This window comes from Melanerpes formicivorus, unplaced genomic scaffold (genome assembly GCF_026170545.1).
Source record: "Melanerpes formicivorus ecotype bairdi unplaced genomic scaffold, bMelFor1.0.p_v2 SCAF_3, whole genome shotgun sequence".
NCBI lineage: Eukaryota > Metazoa > Chordata > Aves > Piciformes > Picidae > Melanerpes > Melanerpes formicivorus.
The window spans coordinates 4,059,025-4,077,068 of record NW_027142355.1 but is presented as its reverse complement, the minus strand read 5'-3'; the positions used below and the strand labels follow the sequence as shown (position 1 = coordinate 4,077,068).

General features: G+C 38.8%; 1 protein-coding gene across 11 annotated transcripts in view; it reads left to right on the top strand.

The window, feature by feature from the left end:
• CADPS2 (calcium dependent secretion activator 2) overlaps positions 1–17,139 on the top strand; it is a 368,843-nt gene extending 351,704 nt beyond the window's left edge. For 10 of the 11 annotated variants that reach the window (XM_068165334.1, XM_068165325.1, XM_068165316.1 and 7 more), the window contains 2 exons: positions 12,565–12,669; positions 16,127–17,138. In XM_068165334.1, the coding sequence (XP_068021435.1) occupies positions 12,565–12,669; positions 16,127–16,297 (276 nt within the window). In that variant the 3' untranslated portion in view covers positions 16,298–17,138. Of the gene's footprint in view, positions 1–12,564; positions 12,670–16,126 lie in introns of all 11 variants that reach the window. The other variant, XM_068165287.1, reaches the window with a different exon arrangement.
• The last annotated feature ends 905 nt before the right edge of the window (positions 17,140–18,044 follow it).

Sequence of the window (18,044 nt, the reverse complement as noted above, 5' to 3'; positions counted from 1 at the left end):
AAGCTTAAGCACTGCTGATTTATGTAGCTGCTTTTGGGTTTGTATTTTCAAAAGTTCAGCTGCAATGTAATATTCTTTTTTCTGCAAAAAGAAATGCTTGTAGTTTATCTGGAACGTGAATTAAATGCTACTAACATTCCCATAACACAACCAGGATTTTCCTTTTCCATTAGTAGCAGTGATGGACGATTTAAGTTTGATGATGTACTTGAGGTTATACTTTATTCTATGCCTAAATAGACGTATAAAGTACTCACCTAAACAGACATATAAAGTACTCATCTGATCCATTTCTGTTTGCCATGATATCTGCAAGTACCATGTCAGCAAATGCTTTATTCAATTGCATAGTTTCTAGAAGTTTTCTGACCTTTTGCACAAAACGTGTTAAAAATGTGCAAATGCTTCTCTTTGGCACGTGACTTAATGTTCACCTGCTGTTACACAGCTAAGAGTCCCAACTCTTTCTGCTGTCCCCAACTCTTCCTGCTGCCCATGTCTACCTCAAAAGCACAGTTACTGTAGGACTGAGTATTCAACCATGTTTTTCAAGAAACTTCAGTTGTGATTTTTTTTTTTCTCTCATTCTCAAATTGCTTCCTGTCACGTTCATTTTAATAAGCAATCTCCACTTTCATTATGTAATTATTTGCAAATGTGTGATTTGACAAAAGGTCTACTTTTTGATCTAGACTATATGCCAAGGCAACCTCAGCAAGTTGGGGCTAGGTAAGACTCGTTAAAGGCCACATTTGAAGCAAAAGCTGTGTTTGTATTAACCTCTGCGAAACATGAGAGGACCATGCCTAATTACTTAAAAGAGACTCAACAAAAATGGATTGTAGCTTGTTGATCTTCTTATTTCTTTGATAACTCAGAATAATCTTCAAGAAATATGTGGGCTTCTCTCTCAGATTCTTGAAATTTGATCACAGTGCAAAATTGTCCTTTGGCGCAAACCCAGAAACACACATCTTTGCATGATGCACCTGGACATATGTGGCAGGTCTGGTAGAATCAGCTAATTAACAACACAGGCTTAAACAGGCACCTCATCTGGCAGTGTAGTTAGTTGCCTGATGGTGCTCAGCAGGATTTGGTAGTGCTTTTTATTTTCCTATCCTAATGGTCTGCTGCCCACCTAATTTTGCCTTATTGTCAGCCACTACTTACCGCAGCTTGAGGCCCTCCCAGGAGGCTAAATTATTATCAAAGGATTAGGGAGATGTAGCCTTGCAGCTCTGACATTTCTGATTACTTGTCTATGCCAGAACACTAATTAGCTGTGACTAATTAAGAAAAATGTTCCTGCCATAGAAAACCATTTAAAAGAACTGAGAAGTAGAAAAGCAATTGAAAAGCTGAGCACTGCTCAGATTTGCCGATGCTCTTTAGACTTTCACCAAAGTCTTAACTCATCTTTAATTATGTCTAATATTTTATAGGGCAAATAGAAAGCTCTTGAAAAACCACTCTGCAATTTTCTCTTGATCTAAAAACATTCTTGAAATTTTAAAACAGCTTGTCATGTCTTTCTGGTAAAAGAGAGAATATCAGAGAAAACTGCGGGCAGTCCAAATATGGGCTAAAAATGTGAATTATATTCACATGCTGAAGCGTGTGACAATTCTGCAAGATGGAAGCAACAGCTTGCAAATTTACCCTTCAAAGTTTGTTCATAGTTCAATAAATTATTCCTGGTGCTTTCAAGTAGTTTCACTTTGGTTTTGGGAAAAAGAAATCTCTATGAAATGATGACAGTTCTTTTGAAAGCTAAAGGAAAAAAAAAAAAGTACCCTCCATCCATCTAATTTCCTATAATGTATGAGTGTTCTCTGATTTGTTTGTTTGTTTGTGTCCTGGAATATGCTGAGAAAAGGAGTGCCAGTCCTGGAAGGTGCTGATAATGCCGCTGTGAGTCCAGCAAATCTGTTGAAATCAGTAAGACCACAACACACTTAAAGCAAAGTATGTGCTTCAGAGTTTGCTGTTTCAGGATTAGAATATTCAGCACTTTGTAAGCTGTTTTACCCTGTAGCTGAGAGTGTTTTCTCTAGAGGAAGCCACAACACACTGATCGGGTTTGATACACTTTTGATCTGTCATATTTTCCCACGTCTTCATTTTTGTGCCATTTCTAATGTCTTGAGTTTCCATCTTGTTGGGTACCAAACAACCAAAAAAAGTTATTAAAAGGGTTTTCTCAAGACATTATGTATCCCATAGTCCAGTCCATATTTAGTATCCATGATGCCTTTTTCACACTAATTCAATCATATTATTTAAATCTTCCCAGCAGGAGACTAAGGAACGATGAAATGAGTATTCTGATATCTTGCTAGAAGAACTCTGTGAGCATAAAAAGGAAATAGAGAATTCTTTTCCAGGGCACTGGATTTCATGTCCTTATATTCAGAATTTCCTACACTGTCCTACCCCCTGGCTTCCCTGACTTGTGTGAGATGCTCACTTTTTTTGAGGAAAAGGGGGGAAAAATAATATATAAACTGATATTAAAAGTTAATTTTAAATGTGTATCATGAGTCAAAAATGGAAAGAAAAAAATCTTCAGGATTTGAATCCTCCTGATTCAGCCCGTCTGATTTTTGTGTTGTTTTTTTCTGAGGGAATTTTATCAGTCAGGGATAAAACTATGAGAGGGTTTTGCTTGTTTGTTTGGGGAGGGGCTGTTAACCTGGGGAGACTCCAGTGCAGTTCAGTTTCCCCATAGACATTTCTGGTCTATATTGTTGGGTCATTTATTTAACTTAGTTCAATGCATCTATCCATCACTCACAGTATCCATTCACAAAAAACAATAACAATTCTATCAAATAAAAGAGAACTCCTTCCAACATCTAGGCACAATTTAGTCCTTTAACCTTTTTATCCTGCTAGGCACAAAGTAGCAGCATCTCATTCCAGGCACTGCATTTCTATTTTTTTCTTATCTGGATGGCTTGAAATGTGTCTAGCAACCTAATGGAATCAATTGAGCGTGGACAACTATAAAAATATAAAATAGCACTGAAACTTTAGATGAGTCTGTCAGTAAGTGTTAACTGTGGCTGCAGCTTTCACATTCTACACAGTCAAAAGAAATCAATAAGGATTGTACCATTTATATTGTCTTACCTAATGTTTGTTCACCATGAAGTGCCAGGCACAAGCACCATCTAGGGAATATTGATTTCTTGATGTACTGTAATTCACACACATATAAACAGCAGGAGAACCTTGTGGCTTCTCAAATCTTGCTTGTGGATTTGATATTTATACTTGTATTTTGTTTGGGTTGAGCTTAGTTTTAAAAGGAAAATCAAGCAAAACTCTGCCTAGGTGTTCACAAACAGACACACAACCAAATTGTTGATCATATTACAACAAAAATAGTGCCAGAAAGCATAAGAATAATCTATTTTTTACTATAATGAGGGTGGAGTAACAAAAAGAAATTGCTATGTTGTGTCAGAATAGTACCAGGTGAGGATACTGCAGAGTGCTCTGACAGAGTCAGTGGTTCATCAGTGGAAAGAGCTTCTTAACCCGTTTATTGCAGGGAAATGAATCTCACTTTAGTGCTCATTTCAATGTGCAGAAGTGTTGACCTATATAGAGATTATTTCCTTTAAACCATTTTCAAATGTTTCATCCTCTATTTTCCTAATTTACACTGTACAGATTATCCTTTGTATTATGCTGCACTAAAAGGGTTTACAATGTACAAGAAAAACAGTAGAAAAAAAATAATAGAAAAATCATCTGGAAGGAAGGAAGGAAGGAAGGAAGGAAGGAAGGAAGGAAGGAAGGAAGGAAGGAAGGAAGGAAGGAAGGAAGGAAGGAAGGAAGGAAGGAAGGAAGGAAGGAAGGAAGGAAGGAAGGAAGGAAGGAAGGAAGGAAGGAAGGAAGGAAGGAAGGAAGGAAGGAAGGAAGGAAGGAAGGAAGGAAGGAAGGAAGGAAGGAAGGAAGGAAGGAAGGAAGGAAGGAAGGAAGGAAGGAAGGAGAGCTGCACATCTGTAAAATCTGAAAATCTGCATAGCTGAAAGAGTGCACATGGGCAGTTGGATCAGAGGTGGAAAAGAGCAAACCAGGCACCTGCCTAATCCAAGGCTACTTTCTCCAAAGAAATGAGTGGAGGAGAGAAACAAGAGGGAGGCAAGAGGCTGGACCTCTGCTCCACAGTAGCGCTGCTCAGTGTGGTGCCCAATCGATGCAGTGTAGGAGAGGAGTGGCTCCACCACTGCACGACTCCCTATCAACTTCACAGCTGCATCCAGCCCTGTCATCGAGTAAACGCATGATGAGTCAAGATTTCTGAGGGCAAAAGAAATGAGGTGCCCATAAATATACACCCAGAGGAAGCCAGGATGTTTTAAATACTCTCAAATACATGCTTCATTCTGCATGGAGCAGGGAGTCTAAATGGACGACTCTAAGACAAGAACTACTAACATGAGTGTTAGAACCACAACACAGGCGCTGGTCCTCCTCACTTTAGGTACATGACACAGAGTTTAAGAGTATGATCCCCTTAACAGAGAGATGCACCTCACAGGGGGTCTCTTCCTGTGATACTTTTTCTAGTGCCTCACACCAGGGACTCCTCCTGGAGTCCTGGATGACTGGGCAAAAGCAGAGATAGGTATCTCAGTTACATTCCTTAAAGGCAGATTAAACCTGAACCCTTCACCTTACTAATGTTATGGGTGCACCTAGGTATTCTACTCAGCATTTGTGCAGCTAAAGTGTGTTCATAGGGTTTGTAAACCTGGAGCCTGATAGCAAGAAGATAGCATCACAGTGAGTGACAACTTGGTCATTTTACGCTATGTTCATTTGTTTATTTTGAGACTCCAAGCTGGCTTTCATTTCAAGGTCACTCAAGTGATGTTCACCATTCTGTGCCTTGGAGGATGTTTGCAGAAATACCCAAATTGCAGCAGAACACACAGTGAAGCAAGATTGACAGTGTTTGCTTGAGAGAGTTTTAGCACCAAGAATAACCTATGGAAGTACTGTCCACAGATGCACTGCATATCCAGTGTGGGGTAGGGAAACTATTTGTGTTGCTAGTCCCTTGCAGTCACAAACATTATTTTGATACCCAGTGTTTAAAATCAGAACAACAACATTATGTATGTCCAGGTACTGAAGGAAGTTGTGCATGTCTGGGTTTGCAAGCTTCCAGTTCCCAAGCACATCTACCATATGTGAAGATGCCAGAAAAAAAATGAAGGTCACAAACATTAAAAAGTAGCATAAACATTGTAAACTGCTGTTTAGCAATCAATACACGATGCAGGAAGAGATGAGTACTGTTTATTTTACATTAAAAGCATGTATTTATTTGTGAATTGGCATCAGTTCCATAGCAACTAGCTGGCTTCTAATTAGGAAACATTTCCTCACAGAAAGGGTCATCAAGCACTGGAACAGGCGGCCCAGGGAAGTGGTAGAGTCACCATTCCTGGAGGTGTTGAAAAAATGTCTGAATGAGGTGCTTAGGTTCCAACAGTTGTGTGTGGGGAGATGGTAGGTTATTGTTGGACTTGATGATCTTAAGGTCTTTTCCAACTGGGGAATACTATGATAAGGCTAAAACAGAAAAAAAAAAAACCAAAAAAAATCCTTTTCTCCTAAGAGAAAAGGAATCAGAACTGACAAGGTGGGAAGGGAGTACAAACAACATTTCTAGATGCTGATATATGGATTTATTTTTTTTTTTGTCTATGTCTGCCTAAAGTTTCCTCAGTCTCCAAAGGTTTCTCAGATTTTCTTAATCAAAAACCTGACAGAAAAGCTTTTCATACATTATGTGTGATTTGTTACTTCAGAACAATGTCAGCTTTGCCTGGAACTTTCAAAGATGTTTATTATGCTTTCCAGTGAGTCCCCTTCTCTCTTTTCTTCTTGTTACTATTTCTGAACACTAGCTTGCTTAATTTCTTTCTTTGTATCACCAAAATATCTTATCCCGGTGAACAGGATCTTTGGGTACCTGTTTCTGTTGATCTCCTTTCCATTTTCTCCCAATTGCTTTATGAGTAGCAGTGGGAATACTTCATTCAAACAGGCAGGAAGAGACTGATTAGAGACTGTTTCCTTCATTAGTTAACCATTTTAAAGACAAATAAAATGAATTTTTGAGTTCCTTGAGAAATTCATTGGAGTAATGGCACTAAAGCTGCAGAACGAAGAATCTTCCTGAAAGGAAGAAAACATTTCTTCCCTGGCCAAGTAAGAGTACAAGAGGTAACTTAATAAATGTGCTACATTCACACACACACACACACCAGGAAAAAAAACAAAAAACAAAAAACAAAAGAAGATGCAATTTGTACCTAAGCAGGTTGTGTAGTTTGAAATTACCAAGATGAAGAAATCTTGGTCCTGATCCCTTTATCCCAAGGAAAGCAAAGTGTTGATGCAGATAGTAGTTATGTGGAGTAGTAATTATGGAGCTGTAATGTAGGCACTGAATATTTCTGCACATTCCCAAGCCAAAGTTCCAGACTTGGCTTAGCATTTCAGACCTAGAGAAGGAAGTAAAACACAGAAGCTGGATGAAAGCCTTCGCCTTTTCCAGGAAAGTACCTTGATGAGTGGTGCTGAGCATTGGAAGCATAAGACAGTGGTAGGGTGGAGGAGGACACTTTTAGTGTCTCTAATGTAGGCGCACATCTCAGTAACATAAAATTCTCTGTTGGCTCAGAACAACAACATTCACACGCACAAATACCAGTTTTGCATGGGCATCCTGCAAAAGCAGAATTTGGGATTTTGGTGAGAATATTCAGGGATGTGACTGCAAACTTGAGTGCTCAGAGTCAAACCTAGCCTAACATTTTATGTTGTGGCACTACAAGGTTATGTATAATGAGAAACCACACTCTTGTGGGGTTGGACAGCCTGCGACAGAGGTGCAGTGGCTGTCACCATGAAGCTATATGGAGCTGTTAATGAGATCAGAAAGTTCTTTCATGACAGTTTTCTCTTCTCTGAGGTTACCCCAGCTTCTGTTCCTTCATTTTCCTGGTGATTGACACAGTTACTCTCACTGGAAATGCAACTGAAAGTGCCTTACAGACTAGTCCAAATCTATGAAGAGTGCAATCTAGAAAAGAGTCACTGGAGAGATTATTTGTTCCTCCCAAGGGAGTGAAGATACAGCAGGAGTGACAGGAGGGCACCACGTCATTTAGTCAACAAGGTCTGGTCTCCCTCCAGCAGAAGAAATAGATAAGTTCACTGGTTCATAAATCACCTGCATCAGGAACCAGAACTGACAAGGTAGGAAGAGAGCACACAAAAATTTCTAGATGCTGATACATGGATTTATTTTTTTTTTTGTCTATGTCTGCCTAAAGTTTCCTCAACCTCCAAAGGTTTCTCAGGTTTTCTTAATCAAAAACCTGACAGAAAAGCATAAACATCTTTTGCAAACTTGCTGCTTTTAGTCTGCAGCAAAATATTTTTCATTTCTGAAAAAAAGAATGGATTTCCAATGTTAATTACTTCTTCTGACCTGATATCTTAGTTTGGTGTTGCAGTGTTGATTTGCAAGGTGCAGATGACTTCTTGATGTATCAGGGTGGCCACAGGTTGAGAATTCCTTCCCCAGTTGTTTGGGATTTTTTTAAGAGTTACCAAGGCTTTCCAGCCTTCAGAAGAGGCTGTGAACTCTTTTCTACTCAGGTAAAAAATCTACATTTTGATGGACAATGTCTACACCTAAACTTGAAAATACAGCTGCGACTTCTAAACCTCAGGCTATTTTCAAAGACACTACAAATACTACTTGGTTCTGTTATTATCATGAAAATTCAACAAAAGAGGTCAGTGCAATTATTCACATTCTACAAAGACAGAAAGAAACTGAACTGAAATCAGGAACTTTTTTTTCCCTAACTTTTGCTCTTTGCATTTTTAATTAATAACCTGCTTATTCCTCCATCATTTAGCACTTTTTAAATTAGCACTTTTTAAAATGTTTTAGAAGTTCCTTGGCACGTACTGGTATCACATCATTGCCTTTTAATAAAAATTAGGCATTTGGGCACTTCATATTTAACATGCTCATGGTATTTCTTATGCATTTGGGCTTGTGCTACCTTTCATGTACAATCTCTTCAGTGAGACAAATCCTTTTAGTTGTTTTTCATGATAGGAAATGTAGAGCTGGAGGAAGTACAAACATCCCATTGCCATCTGAGTGACCCAATTCCTGATCAATAGTGTGATAAAGGTTTCCATAGGAAGATAAAATGCTGCTCCTAGAAAAGCTGCTCTCCAAGCCATATTCAGTGGAAAAAGCATTTTGACAGTGCCCATTTATCAAGAGCAGGCTAGATACAGAAACTCGGCAGGGTCCTGTGTCTCAGGCGTTAGGGATACCAGCCCTAGAAGGACTAAAGCATTGTGTGTTAGTATGTATTGAGCCTCCTTCCAGGTGGCAAACAGCTGCACCTTTTTATGAAACTTCAAAAATAAATGTGAAGTGCATGCTTTCAGCCCATAAGTGTTATATTTAATTGAACTGTTCGGCGAACCCTGCAGCTCAGGCACCCAGAAAGATGGTGAATATTTAATATATTTGTTTTGCATTTCCACCAGTCAACAGAATAATGAAATTCCTTAACTACTTCTCTTTTGGTTGCCTGAAGAAAGCACGGTATGTTGCTAAATTGCTTTTCACTGGCCCTCCCGAGAAACAACTTTAATCCTTGTTAGAAAATTGCAGAGTCTGGACCTGACAAAGAGCTCATGCCTGGCGCATTGTGAGTGCTGGGAGCGGGGCAAGGGGAGCCCTTTACAGCTGTGTGCCTCCAGCCCGCCTCAGCTGGACTATTTAGGCCAGGAGGTTTGTCAATTCCTCCCGACAATGGTGCGAGTTTTTCAGTGCCTGTAGCCGCGCCGAGCCCCGTTGGGGATCAATGCTGGCCATTCACGCTGCACCCTCTTTCATTGCTTTGGTTTGTTAATTTAAGACTAAAGGTCTGCTGAGGGGGTTTAGGGTGTTTAAGAAAGCTGATGAACTGTTTAAGAAATCTGATGAACTGAGAGCGTTTATTGCCCTGGTGTGGCAACTATTGGCACTGAGGGAGCTGTGTCCTTGTTGACCCTCTTGTTATTAAAAATGCACAAGTGCTGCACTTCTCAATATTTCAACACTCTTTCATTGTCAATACCACCTTCTGAGCCCTTCAGCTTGTTGCTTGCTCTAAAGATCTTCTTAGATTGGGTTTGAAAACTTCACCTTAAACACTAGATTAGACTGATGTTCTGTTTTCCGTGCTCCTGTTGATTTGTTGAACCTTCCCAGGGCTGGAAAGCAAGTAGCAGCTTGATGGGGAGACGGGCTGCTAATATGATTTACCAGTCTACAGTCATGCACAATAAGTGTGAATAAATACAGGGGTCTCACAGAGTCAAGCCTAGCCTTTCCTTTCCTCTTATTTTTTGCTTTAAAAGAGGTATCTCAGGAAAATGAAGTGAGTAATGCATGCCCTTACAGGAGCTGGATGAGCTATGAATAAGAAGAGAGGGGGAAACAAGGAGGCAAACATATTTTTGTTAAAATGGTTGGCTGCGGTTATGTGCTGATGTGAAAAAAAATAGGTAACATACACTTACTGCATTATTCTCCCTTAGACAACAGCAGAGAACATGACAGTAACACTGCCTAATTGACATCTGCAAGAGTCACATTGTCTTTTAGGTGGTATTGTTACTAGGGGGGAAATGGCTTTTTGTTAAAACAAATCAGAAGGATTTTTGTTAATTATTATTACGATATTATTACTTCAAAACTGGGCCATCTCAAGACCGTTGTATCATTGATGAAGCTTTTGAGTCGCAGTAGATGCATCTCTGCCTCTATAGCATGCTCACAGTTGTCAAAATATGTGGCCTTGGATTCCACCTCTGAGAGGCATTTGCAGCACTGTGCATTTTAACAGGCTCCAAATGAAGCGTTAGGGAAATACTTACTTTCCTTCTCAGGAAATCCAGTATAGTGATGCTTATGCAGCTTCAGCCTATACTAAGTGCTCAAAACTAATGGCTCTAAGGCCAATAGTGAACAGGAATCCTACCCACAAGTCCCTCTAGAAAGACTCTAAAAATATACTGGGATGTAGTTTTTGTCAAATACACCGTGGAGATTCTAAATAAGAATATATATTTTTCTAATGTTCAGGAGCAGTCATATCTTTTTTTCTGAACAAGGTATGTTGACAGAGGAGCAAGTACCATAGTATCATTTCACAGCCAGCAAATGAAACATTTCTACTGCAGGTTTTAACAACTCAGAGCTAGCCAGGAAAACACTGTATTGTTTTTTCATTCACAGATTTGAGGATCAAAATGAATTCCCTCAAATTTCTTACCTTTGTTTTCAGTGCATGTAAGCATATCACAGATATATACGGAGAGTCTACTTTTTACTGCATCTGCCCTACTTAAGTTATCTGGCTGGGGTTTGAAACACATCTTGCCAAAAAAATAAAAGAAATGGGACTAGGTCTGTTCTCAGTAATCTGGCACTCTTGAATGGGGTTAAAAGAGGGAAACAAACATAGAATTTTTGGCCCAGTCTGTAGCTTGTTCATGTGAGCAAGTTTGAGTCCTTTCCGCTTTCCACTTGATAGAAACCAAATACACCACGTATGCGTTAGTGGGGTGTGAGAAAACTGCTGCTAAAATCATTCTGTGTGCCGTGAATGTGGTAAGGATTAACAGCTGTGGAGTTTGGGTGATAATATAATAATTGGGCTCATCTTATTGCACATAACAATAGAAATTCTGGGTAGTGTGCTTGGCATATGATTTTTATGCTTATTAGATCAATAAGAGTCCCCCAGTTGAATAAGCACGACTGTATTTTATTTTTCTGGACGTCTGTATTTTATTTTCTGGACACCACCTGTCCTGCAGTTTACAGCTGCCACATAGTAGCAAGTCCATCACATCAGAAATATTTTTACAGGTACTTTGAAAGGAAATCAGAACTAACATGCATGTTTGGGGTGAAATAAGAAAAATAGTATAAGAATGTAATTTGGTGATAAAACTCCAGTATTTTACGGATACCAAATCGGTCCCACTTCTTTCTTTGTTTTTTTAACAAAACAAACTTATCAGCATGTTTTGTGGGTTGTATATTAATAAGAGAAATGCTTTAAAAATGTGATTTCTTTCCAATGCTTTTAATTGAAATGCATTTAAATATATTAAAGGATAACTGGAAGCTGTTATTATATGAAAGTCTCCTTTCAGGCTTATCTTGAAACTGGCAGTTACAGTAAGATGAGACTGTTTCCTATATATGTGTATTTACTGTATGTCTTTAAAGCTTTTGCCAGAGAGCTCACATTCTGATGAAGGTATTCTATTTATGTCTTTTGTTACATAATTTAACTTCATCTTTTTCAATTTCTTGTTTTGTTTGTTTTCATTTGTTAAGGTGGAGATGAAACATATATTAGATCCTTCCTTTGAATTGCTTCATGATGTATGCCTTCCCTAACACGCTTCATTTTAACACAAGCACAGTGCTTCCTCTCTCTGCATATCTGTGTATTTTGTAAAGACGCGGGAAATTACATTAGAAAAGAATTCAAGCCTCTTCCCTGTGGGGAAAGAGACTAGAAACAGAGCTATGACACAAAGTCTTTTAATCTCTCACTCTTATTAAAAAAAATAAGAATAAAGTCCCTTCCTTTTTATGTTTTGGCTGAATGATCTCTGGTTGGTATTTTACAGGAGGGAAAGAGCTACAAAAGAGCTACATCTCTTTAGTAAAATCTCTTAATCCACTTAATGTGCAAGAATTATTATAGTAGCTATTTGGATCTGAGCGTTTTTTTATGGTAACATAGACACTAACAGCAGAGAGCTTATTCTTACCCTATCCACTTGTGAAGCTTTGAGTGAAAACATACCCGTGCCTAAGACACAAGAAGGAAATAAGGTAGGCTGTAATTATAATTAGCAATTAACGTAAACTAAAACCTTAATGTGCTTACTTTGTGACAGGTGGAGTGGTCTTTAAATACAGTTTCCATGGATTTCTGAATGTTTTTACTTAATAAAGAAGTGACTTAATATGAAGGGGGAAAAAAAGCAAGACGGATTCCATAGTTTACTTTTGATGATTTTTCCTGTTTGGCTTGAAAAACCTAGGCATTGCCAATTCTCTCTGAAGATATGCTGCCTGATTTTTCCCTTGCTGTTTTAGCTGTTAGTTCTCTCATGTAATTGTGTATTTAATATCCATTCTTACTGACAGATAGCAAAGTGCATAACACTGTTTTGCTTGAAAATGTTGTAACTGAAAGATAAAATGGCAGTTGTTAATTCATGTAAAGAACAGTCTAGGTCAAGTTATTTGATTTCCTGCTGACATGCAATTCTCTTAACAGGAAATTATATCATTGTTGACTTCAAGTGCTGATCTGTGATCATTTCAAAGTGTTTCATTACCTCTCATTACCAAATCTGTTAAATGAATACTGCAGGATTGTTTAGTGGATTGTTTGGGGTTTTTTTTATCCTTCTTTTCAGCAATGGTATAGTGGGTCCATGAAAGTCATTTGCATGTGGTTGGCTGATAGATTAGACCTTCAGCTTCACGTCTACCAGCTGAAGACTCTCATCAAGATAGTTAAGGTAAATAAAATGTGTTTGTGTTATACTGCATTGTAAAGAGAGAAAAATGATAAATTATTAACATGGCCAAGTACATATGAGACTAAAAGTTAAAAGGATAAAAAAGGTGGACTGAAGTTACAAACTTAGATAGCTTTAGGTTAGGATGTTGGATTTTTCTGAAAATCAGAGCAAATTTCAGAAGAAAAACTATTCACTAAATCCTCTAATGTTAATGATATGTGCATTAGTAATTGTCATCCATTCTAGACTCAGTAACAATTAAAATTGTTTCAAGGAACACTGACGGATTACTACTAGCCATACAGCAATGCTGTATAAAGTTTCTAATACATTACGTTTCGTCATACTACTCATTTTTACTTTTAACTTGATAATCTCAATAGTGTTCCTTTTCCATTTTTTCCACTTTCCTAAAGAGAGCTACGTCTTCATGCACATGTGATTACTAGGTTCAACTGGATAAAAGTATTCAATGTATTAGATAACATTTTCTTAGGTTTCATGCTCTGGGAGAAGTATCAAGAGAAATAGCAATGCCTCCAGTCCAGTCCTCAGTCATTTACACTGCCCAGTGTCAAATGCTTCTGGGCAAAGTGTGAAGTACCTTGCAACAGGCAATTACAGGTTAATCTGCCATAAAAGAAAGTTTCCTCCTAAATCCCTTTCAGATCTTAGCTAATACCCTTAAGCAAGAGACAGAAAAACATTTCACTTTTTTTCCCCTTTCAGTTCTGTCATTTAACTCTGAACATTCTTGTTATCTATATAAATGTGGAATAAGAAGCACCTGTTGTCAATGATGACCATGATTTCTTACAAATATTTTCTCATTAAATTCATGCAAGACTGCAAAGTCAGATGGATTTTCACACATGGACACCAGGTCTGCAGCTACAGCTTTCAGGATTCACTAGCTAAGAGGGAAAGAACAGAGTGAGAGAAGCAAGAAAACACTCATAATAATCGTGGCACCATGGTTCCCTGAAACACACAAGCTTAGCTTTGCTATTTCTGACCTTAACTGATTTCTCTGGGAAGAGGATTTAGCTCTTCATTATATTATGTGCCAAAATGGCAGAAGCAGTTTGCTGTTTGTGGTTGAAATGACTGGCTCTTGTGAAAGGTTTAAAGCTCTTCCTAAGTGAAGAGTTATCATCCTCTGGGAGAAAAGAGGGGGGAGAGGAGGAGGGGGAAACCAAAACCAAAAGAGTGTTACAGGATCTAAAACTTGTGACCACTTAGATCTAAGAATGGGCAGGCTAAAATATAACAGTTAAATATCACCCATGAGATTACAAGAGGCTTTTGCAAAACTGAAGCTTATCAGCACTGTCAAACAGCTACCCCTCTGCAGCCTGACACGCTGGTTAGACTTGTTCAGGAGAAGCAGGATCCCCGTGGCAATGAAATACACTGGTTAGGGCAGTAGGCTTTCCGTGCCCATACACCTGATCTGCTTTGCACACAAATTCCAAGTGTGTTATTCCATGGCACTTTCAAGGCTGAAGAAATTTATGTCAGTCAGAGAGGTTCTGATTAATATATTGAAAGACATAAAACCTTGTCCACCTGTGTTTTGGTAGGTGAAGAAGGCAGAACTGATAAAAACAGGAACGCAGTACAGTAGGCTGCTGGGAAATGGTTCAAGGAGAGTAGCATAAGAAACATTCACTGCCACAGCCCAGCTGGAGAGAGGCATAATTCCTCCAGACTCTGGAGTGAATGGAGAAGGCATTTTTCTGTTTGCTTTTAGAAAAACTTGGAGCCTGTATTGCCCCTCTCTTAGAAATACTACAAAAAGAAAAAATGAAGAGATCATTTTTAAGGGACATGGGATGGGTAAGATATGGATTATTTCATCTCTGAATGCAGCAAAGGTTGTAGCATTCTTAAGAATAACCAGAACAGCAAAATACTGTTTGTTCCTGTTAAAGCCAAGACTGAAGGATGGCATAAAGATACCATTAGATGTCTGAGACACATACATAAGGATGTGGCTAAAGAAGAGTCAAGGACCAAGAGGAAAATTGGGGAGAAATGAAAAATTAAGATTGTAAGTGAACATTATTATCCTGCAAAAATATGTCAAGAGAAGAGCAATGACTGAACCCTAGAGTGCTGGTCTGAGAAGGGGAGGATTGCTATGTAAAATGGAAAGAAATTGCTGTAGGACCTGTTAACAGCACAAAAGGAAATTGAATGCACAGTGTTGTAAAAGGGGAATGTAATGGTGACACTTGAAAAAGACCGGGCAGGATACTCACAGGAGTGTGGGAGCAAAACACAAGCTGTATCCATTGATTCTGAAGTTGACCTATGAAAGTCAAATAAATCTGTGTTGCAACGATTCAGGCAAGGTTTAAATAATCATCATAGATAGTAGCAGAGAAAATTCTCACAGATGCATGTTACCCATTTTGAGAGGTGTCTTTTGCACTTTTCTGAACTGTTGAGTGAAACAAGATCAGCTCTCTTTTCTCGCTCTAAGGACTGTGCACAGTCTCTTCTGGAAAAGGAATCAGCCTGACAACCCTTAATTATTTTCCGTTTTCTTTTCCACAGAAGTCTCTTCCATAGGCATTGGGAACTCATAGTAACAGCATACACAAGATTAGAAACTAACTAGATCAAGTTGTCCTTCTTAAGCTTTTTAGGCTAACTTCAGGAGAGGTTATTTCAAATATGTTACAGAGTAAAATTAAGAGAGATGGGTTTCCGTATGTTCACTTGAACATAATATCAAGGGATAAAATAATTTCAGTTGGAATTCTTACGTAATAGCAAGTTAAAGGAAAAAATGCCCTACTATCTGCTGGTTCACAGGAAGGCAGGATATCAGGGAAACAAAATTTTCTCAAGTGGGGAAAAAAGGACATGTGTGGATTTGAGTCAAAATGTTGATGACAGAATGTAAATTAACTGATTGAAGTAGTCACCTGAGAAACATTTGCACTATAGAACATGGATAATCTTCTAAAAATTGCTTTAATTTTCCACATTTGGCATATGAATGTAAAGATAAATGCAAATAAAATCATGTTGTGGTGAAAGAGTCGGGCATTTACATGTTCTGTGAAATGATAGGACTACCTGTAGGCAAATCCACATGTCAATATGCAGTTAGGAAAATTCTTTGTTGGTTTCTTGTTAAATAAACGAGACAAATGGAAGTTGCTGAGAAACCAGCATACAGTGACAGAAATGTAGTTCTAAAGATAGTCTCTTAAAGAAATGACCATCCAAGTGTGGCTTATGGACTCTCTAGAGCGCACAGAAATCTGTTTCAGCCTTAGGAAACTAAGACTGTCAGATGTGTAGCGAACTCTAGGTGATAGGTGCCTGAGTACAGGAGGCATGAAGCCATTGCAGCATCACGCTAGAAATGGCCAGTGTGTTGTGGAAAACCGCTCAGGCTCGCTAGCATCCAATTCAGGATGTTTTATGTTTGCTGCAGAAAACCTACCGAGACTTCAGGTTGCAAGGCGTCCTGGAGGGAACGCTGAACAGTAAGACCTACGACACTGTTCACAGCCGTCTGACCGTAGAGGAGGCCACAGTCTCAGTCACGGATGCGGGAGGACTTCAGGGCATTACTATGAAAGACAGTGATGAAGAAGAAGGGTGATATGATTGCGCCAAGCATTTGGAGCTCTGGAGTGATGGCCTGAGGGTGGAGGTTGTGTTTGGCTTGGGCCTTTTTTGGTAACTTGTCCTCGTTGTTGCATTTATAGTTTTGCCTTATGATATAGGCGCAGAGATGTAATTTGCTTTTTTATTTTCTTTTATTTTTTTAAATGAAAGTTACATTACCAGAGGAAAAGTGCCAAGTACTTCTTGAGAACAATGGTTGTAGCATATTTTAATGTATAGCTTTGCTTAGGGCTGCGAGAACCCTGGCATGGAGTTTGCGGTCCACTTGTGATTGCGTTTCTTTCCCTTTTGTTTGTTACCATTTGTTCCTGTAGATCCATCAGATATTGATGTCCCGTGCTGCAAACAAAATGTGTGCCTCACTTAAAACACAGCTAGGCAAGAAAAAATTCTTGGAATAAGTCAGAGCCCTATGTAAAAGGAAAAAAAAAAGAGTGTATATTTGGGTTCACACCTTGTTTACCTATTTTTTGTGCTTAATTTTACTCTTTTAATTTTTTTGTGATGTGCATTAACAAACTTTAATCTTGGCTCTTTGTATTTTGAGGTCGGTATATAAGTAGTAGGACTTCAAGAACAGTCAAACACATACAAACTACTTAGGAGTGTTGTTGTGTCTATTCACTTTGCAGGCTTGAAGATATCTCATCGTGTTGAATGTCAGTAAGCTTGCCACCAATGTTTCTATTTCTGTGAAAAGATTTCAGGCAATAAGAACACATTTTGTCGTGACCCCTTCTGTATCTACCCAAGTTTGTATAGAATTCTACAATTAAAAGATGTTTTCAATATTTCAAACCATTTGAACTCTTGTATGATTCCTCATGATAACAATTTTGGGGGTTTTAATGGTTATAGCATGTTAATTTCCAGTGAATTGTATATCTAGTTTACAAACCAAATATATAGCTAACAAATATTCAAGGATATGCTACCTTTATAAAGAAGAAAAAACCAACTCATTATTAGGTAAACTAGTAGTGCCTGCTGCCTGTTTTCTTGTGCCCTCAATATGAGCTGGAAAGAATTCAAATTTTTATCAGTGAAAATTCACACAGCTTATGAAAACATTAGCTTTCTGCTTTGTTTTGCTTTGCAGGAACATGACTAGTTCCTGGGGTTTTCTAGACAAAACTGGAAAGAAGGCACAACAGAAAAACTATATCCAAAAGAAGTGAAGAAGGTGACTGAGGTCCTTCTAGAGCCTTATTGTTGTACCTGAAGGGCTTTGCTGATGGACTGTTGATGATTTGCATGGCTGTCATGAAGTGTCCTTGCAAGAACTGGCTGTAAGACTTCAGGGGTTTGTTGCAAGCATGTCAGGCTGCAGGAACTGAGAATAAGTGATGTAAGGAAGGTCTTCTGCAGCACACTTGGTAGCTCAGGCAAACAGGGAAGGGTAAGTGATGCTTTTCACTCACACAGGCAGAAACGCAAAGCAACAATTTTTTCCTGTTGCACACCAGCCTCATCTGCGCATGAGTTGAGATGTGCAACTCATGGGAAAAGGGAAAAGGGAGAAATCTGAGCTGGTGGGAATGACCATTCTTCTCACTTCTTTGTGCCATGACTGATGACTCACCCAAAGGTGTCCAGAGGGGCTTGGAGTGCTGGGGTTCAGTGATCCTGCCCCAGGGTGCATGCAGATGCAAGGAAATGCACTTCTCAGACAGCAGCAGAGTGGGAGGCAGCTGCTGTAGGGCCAGGAGAGTGGGGTGCAC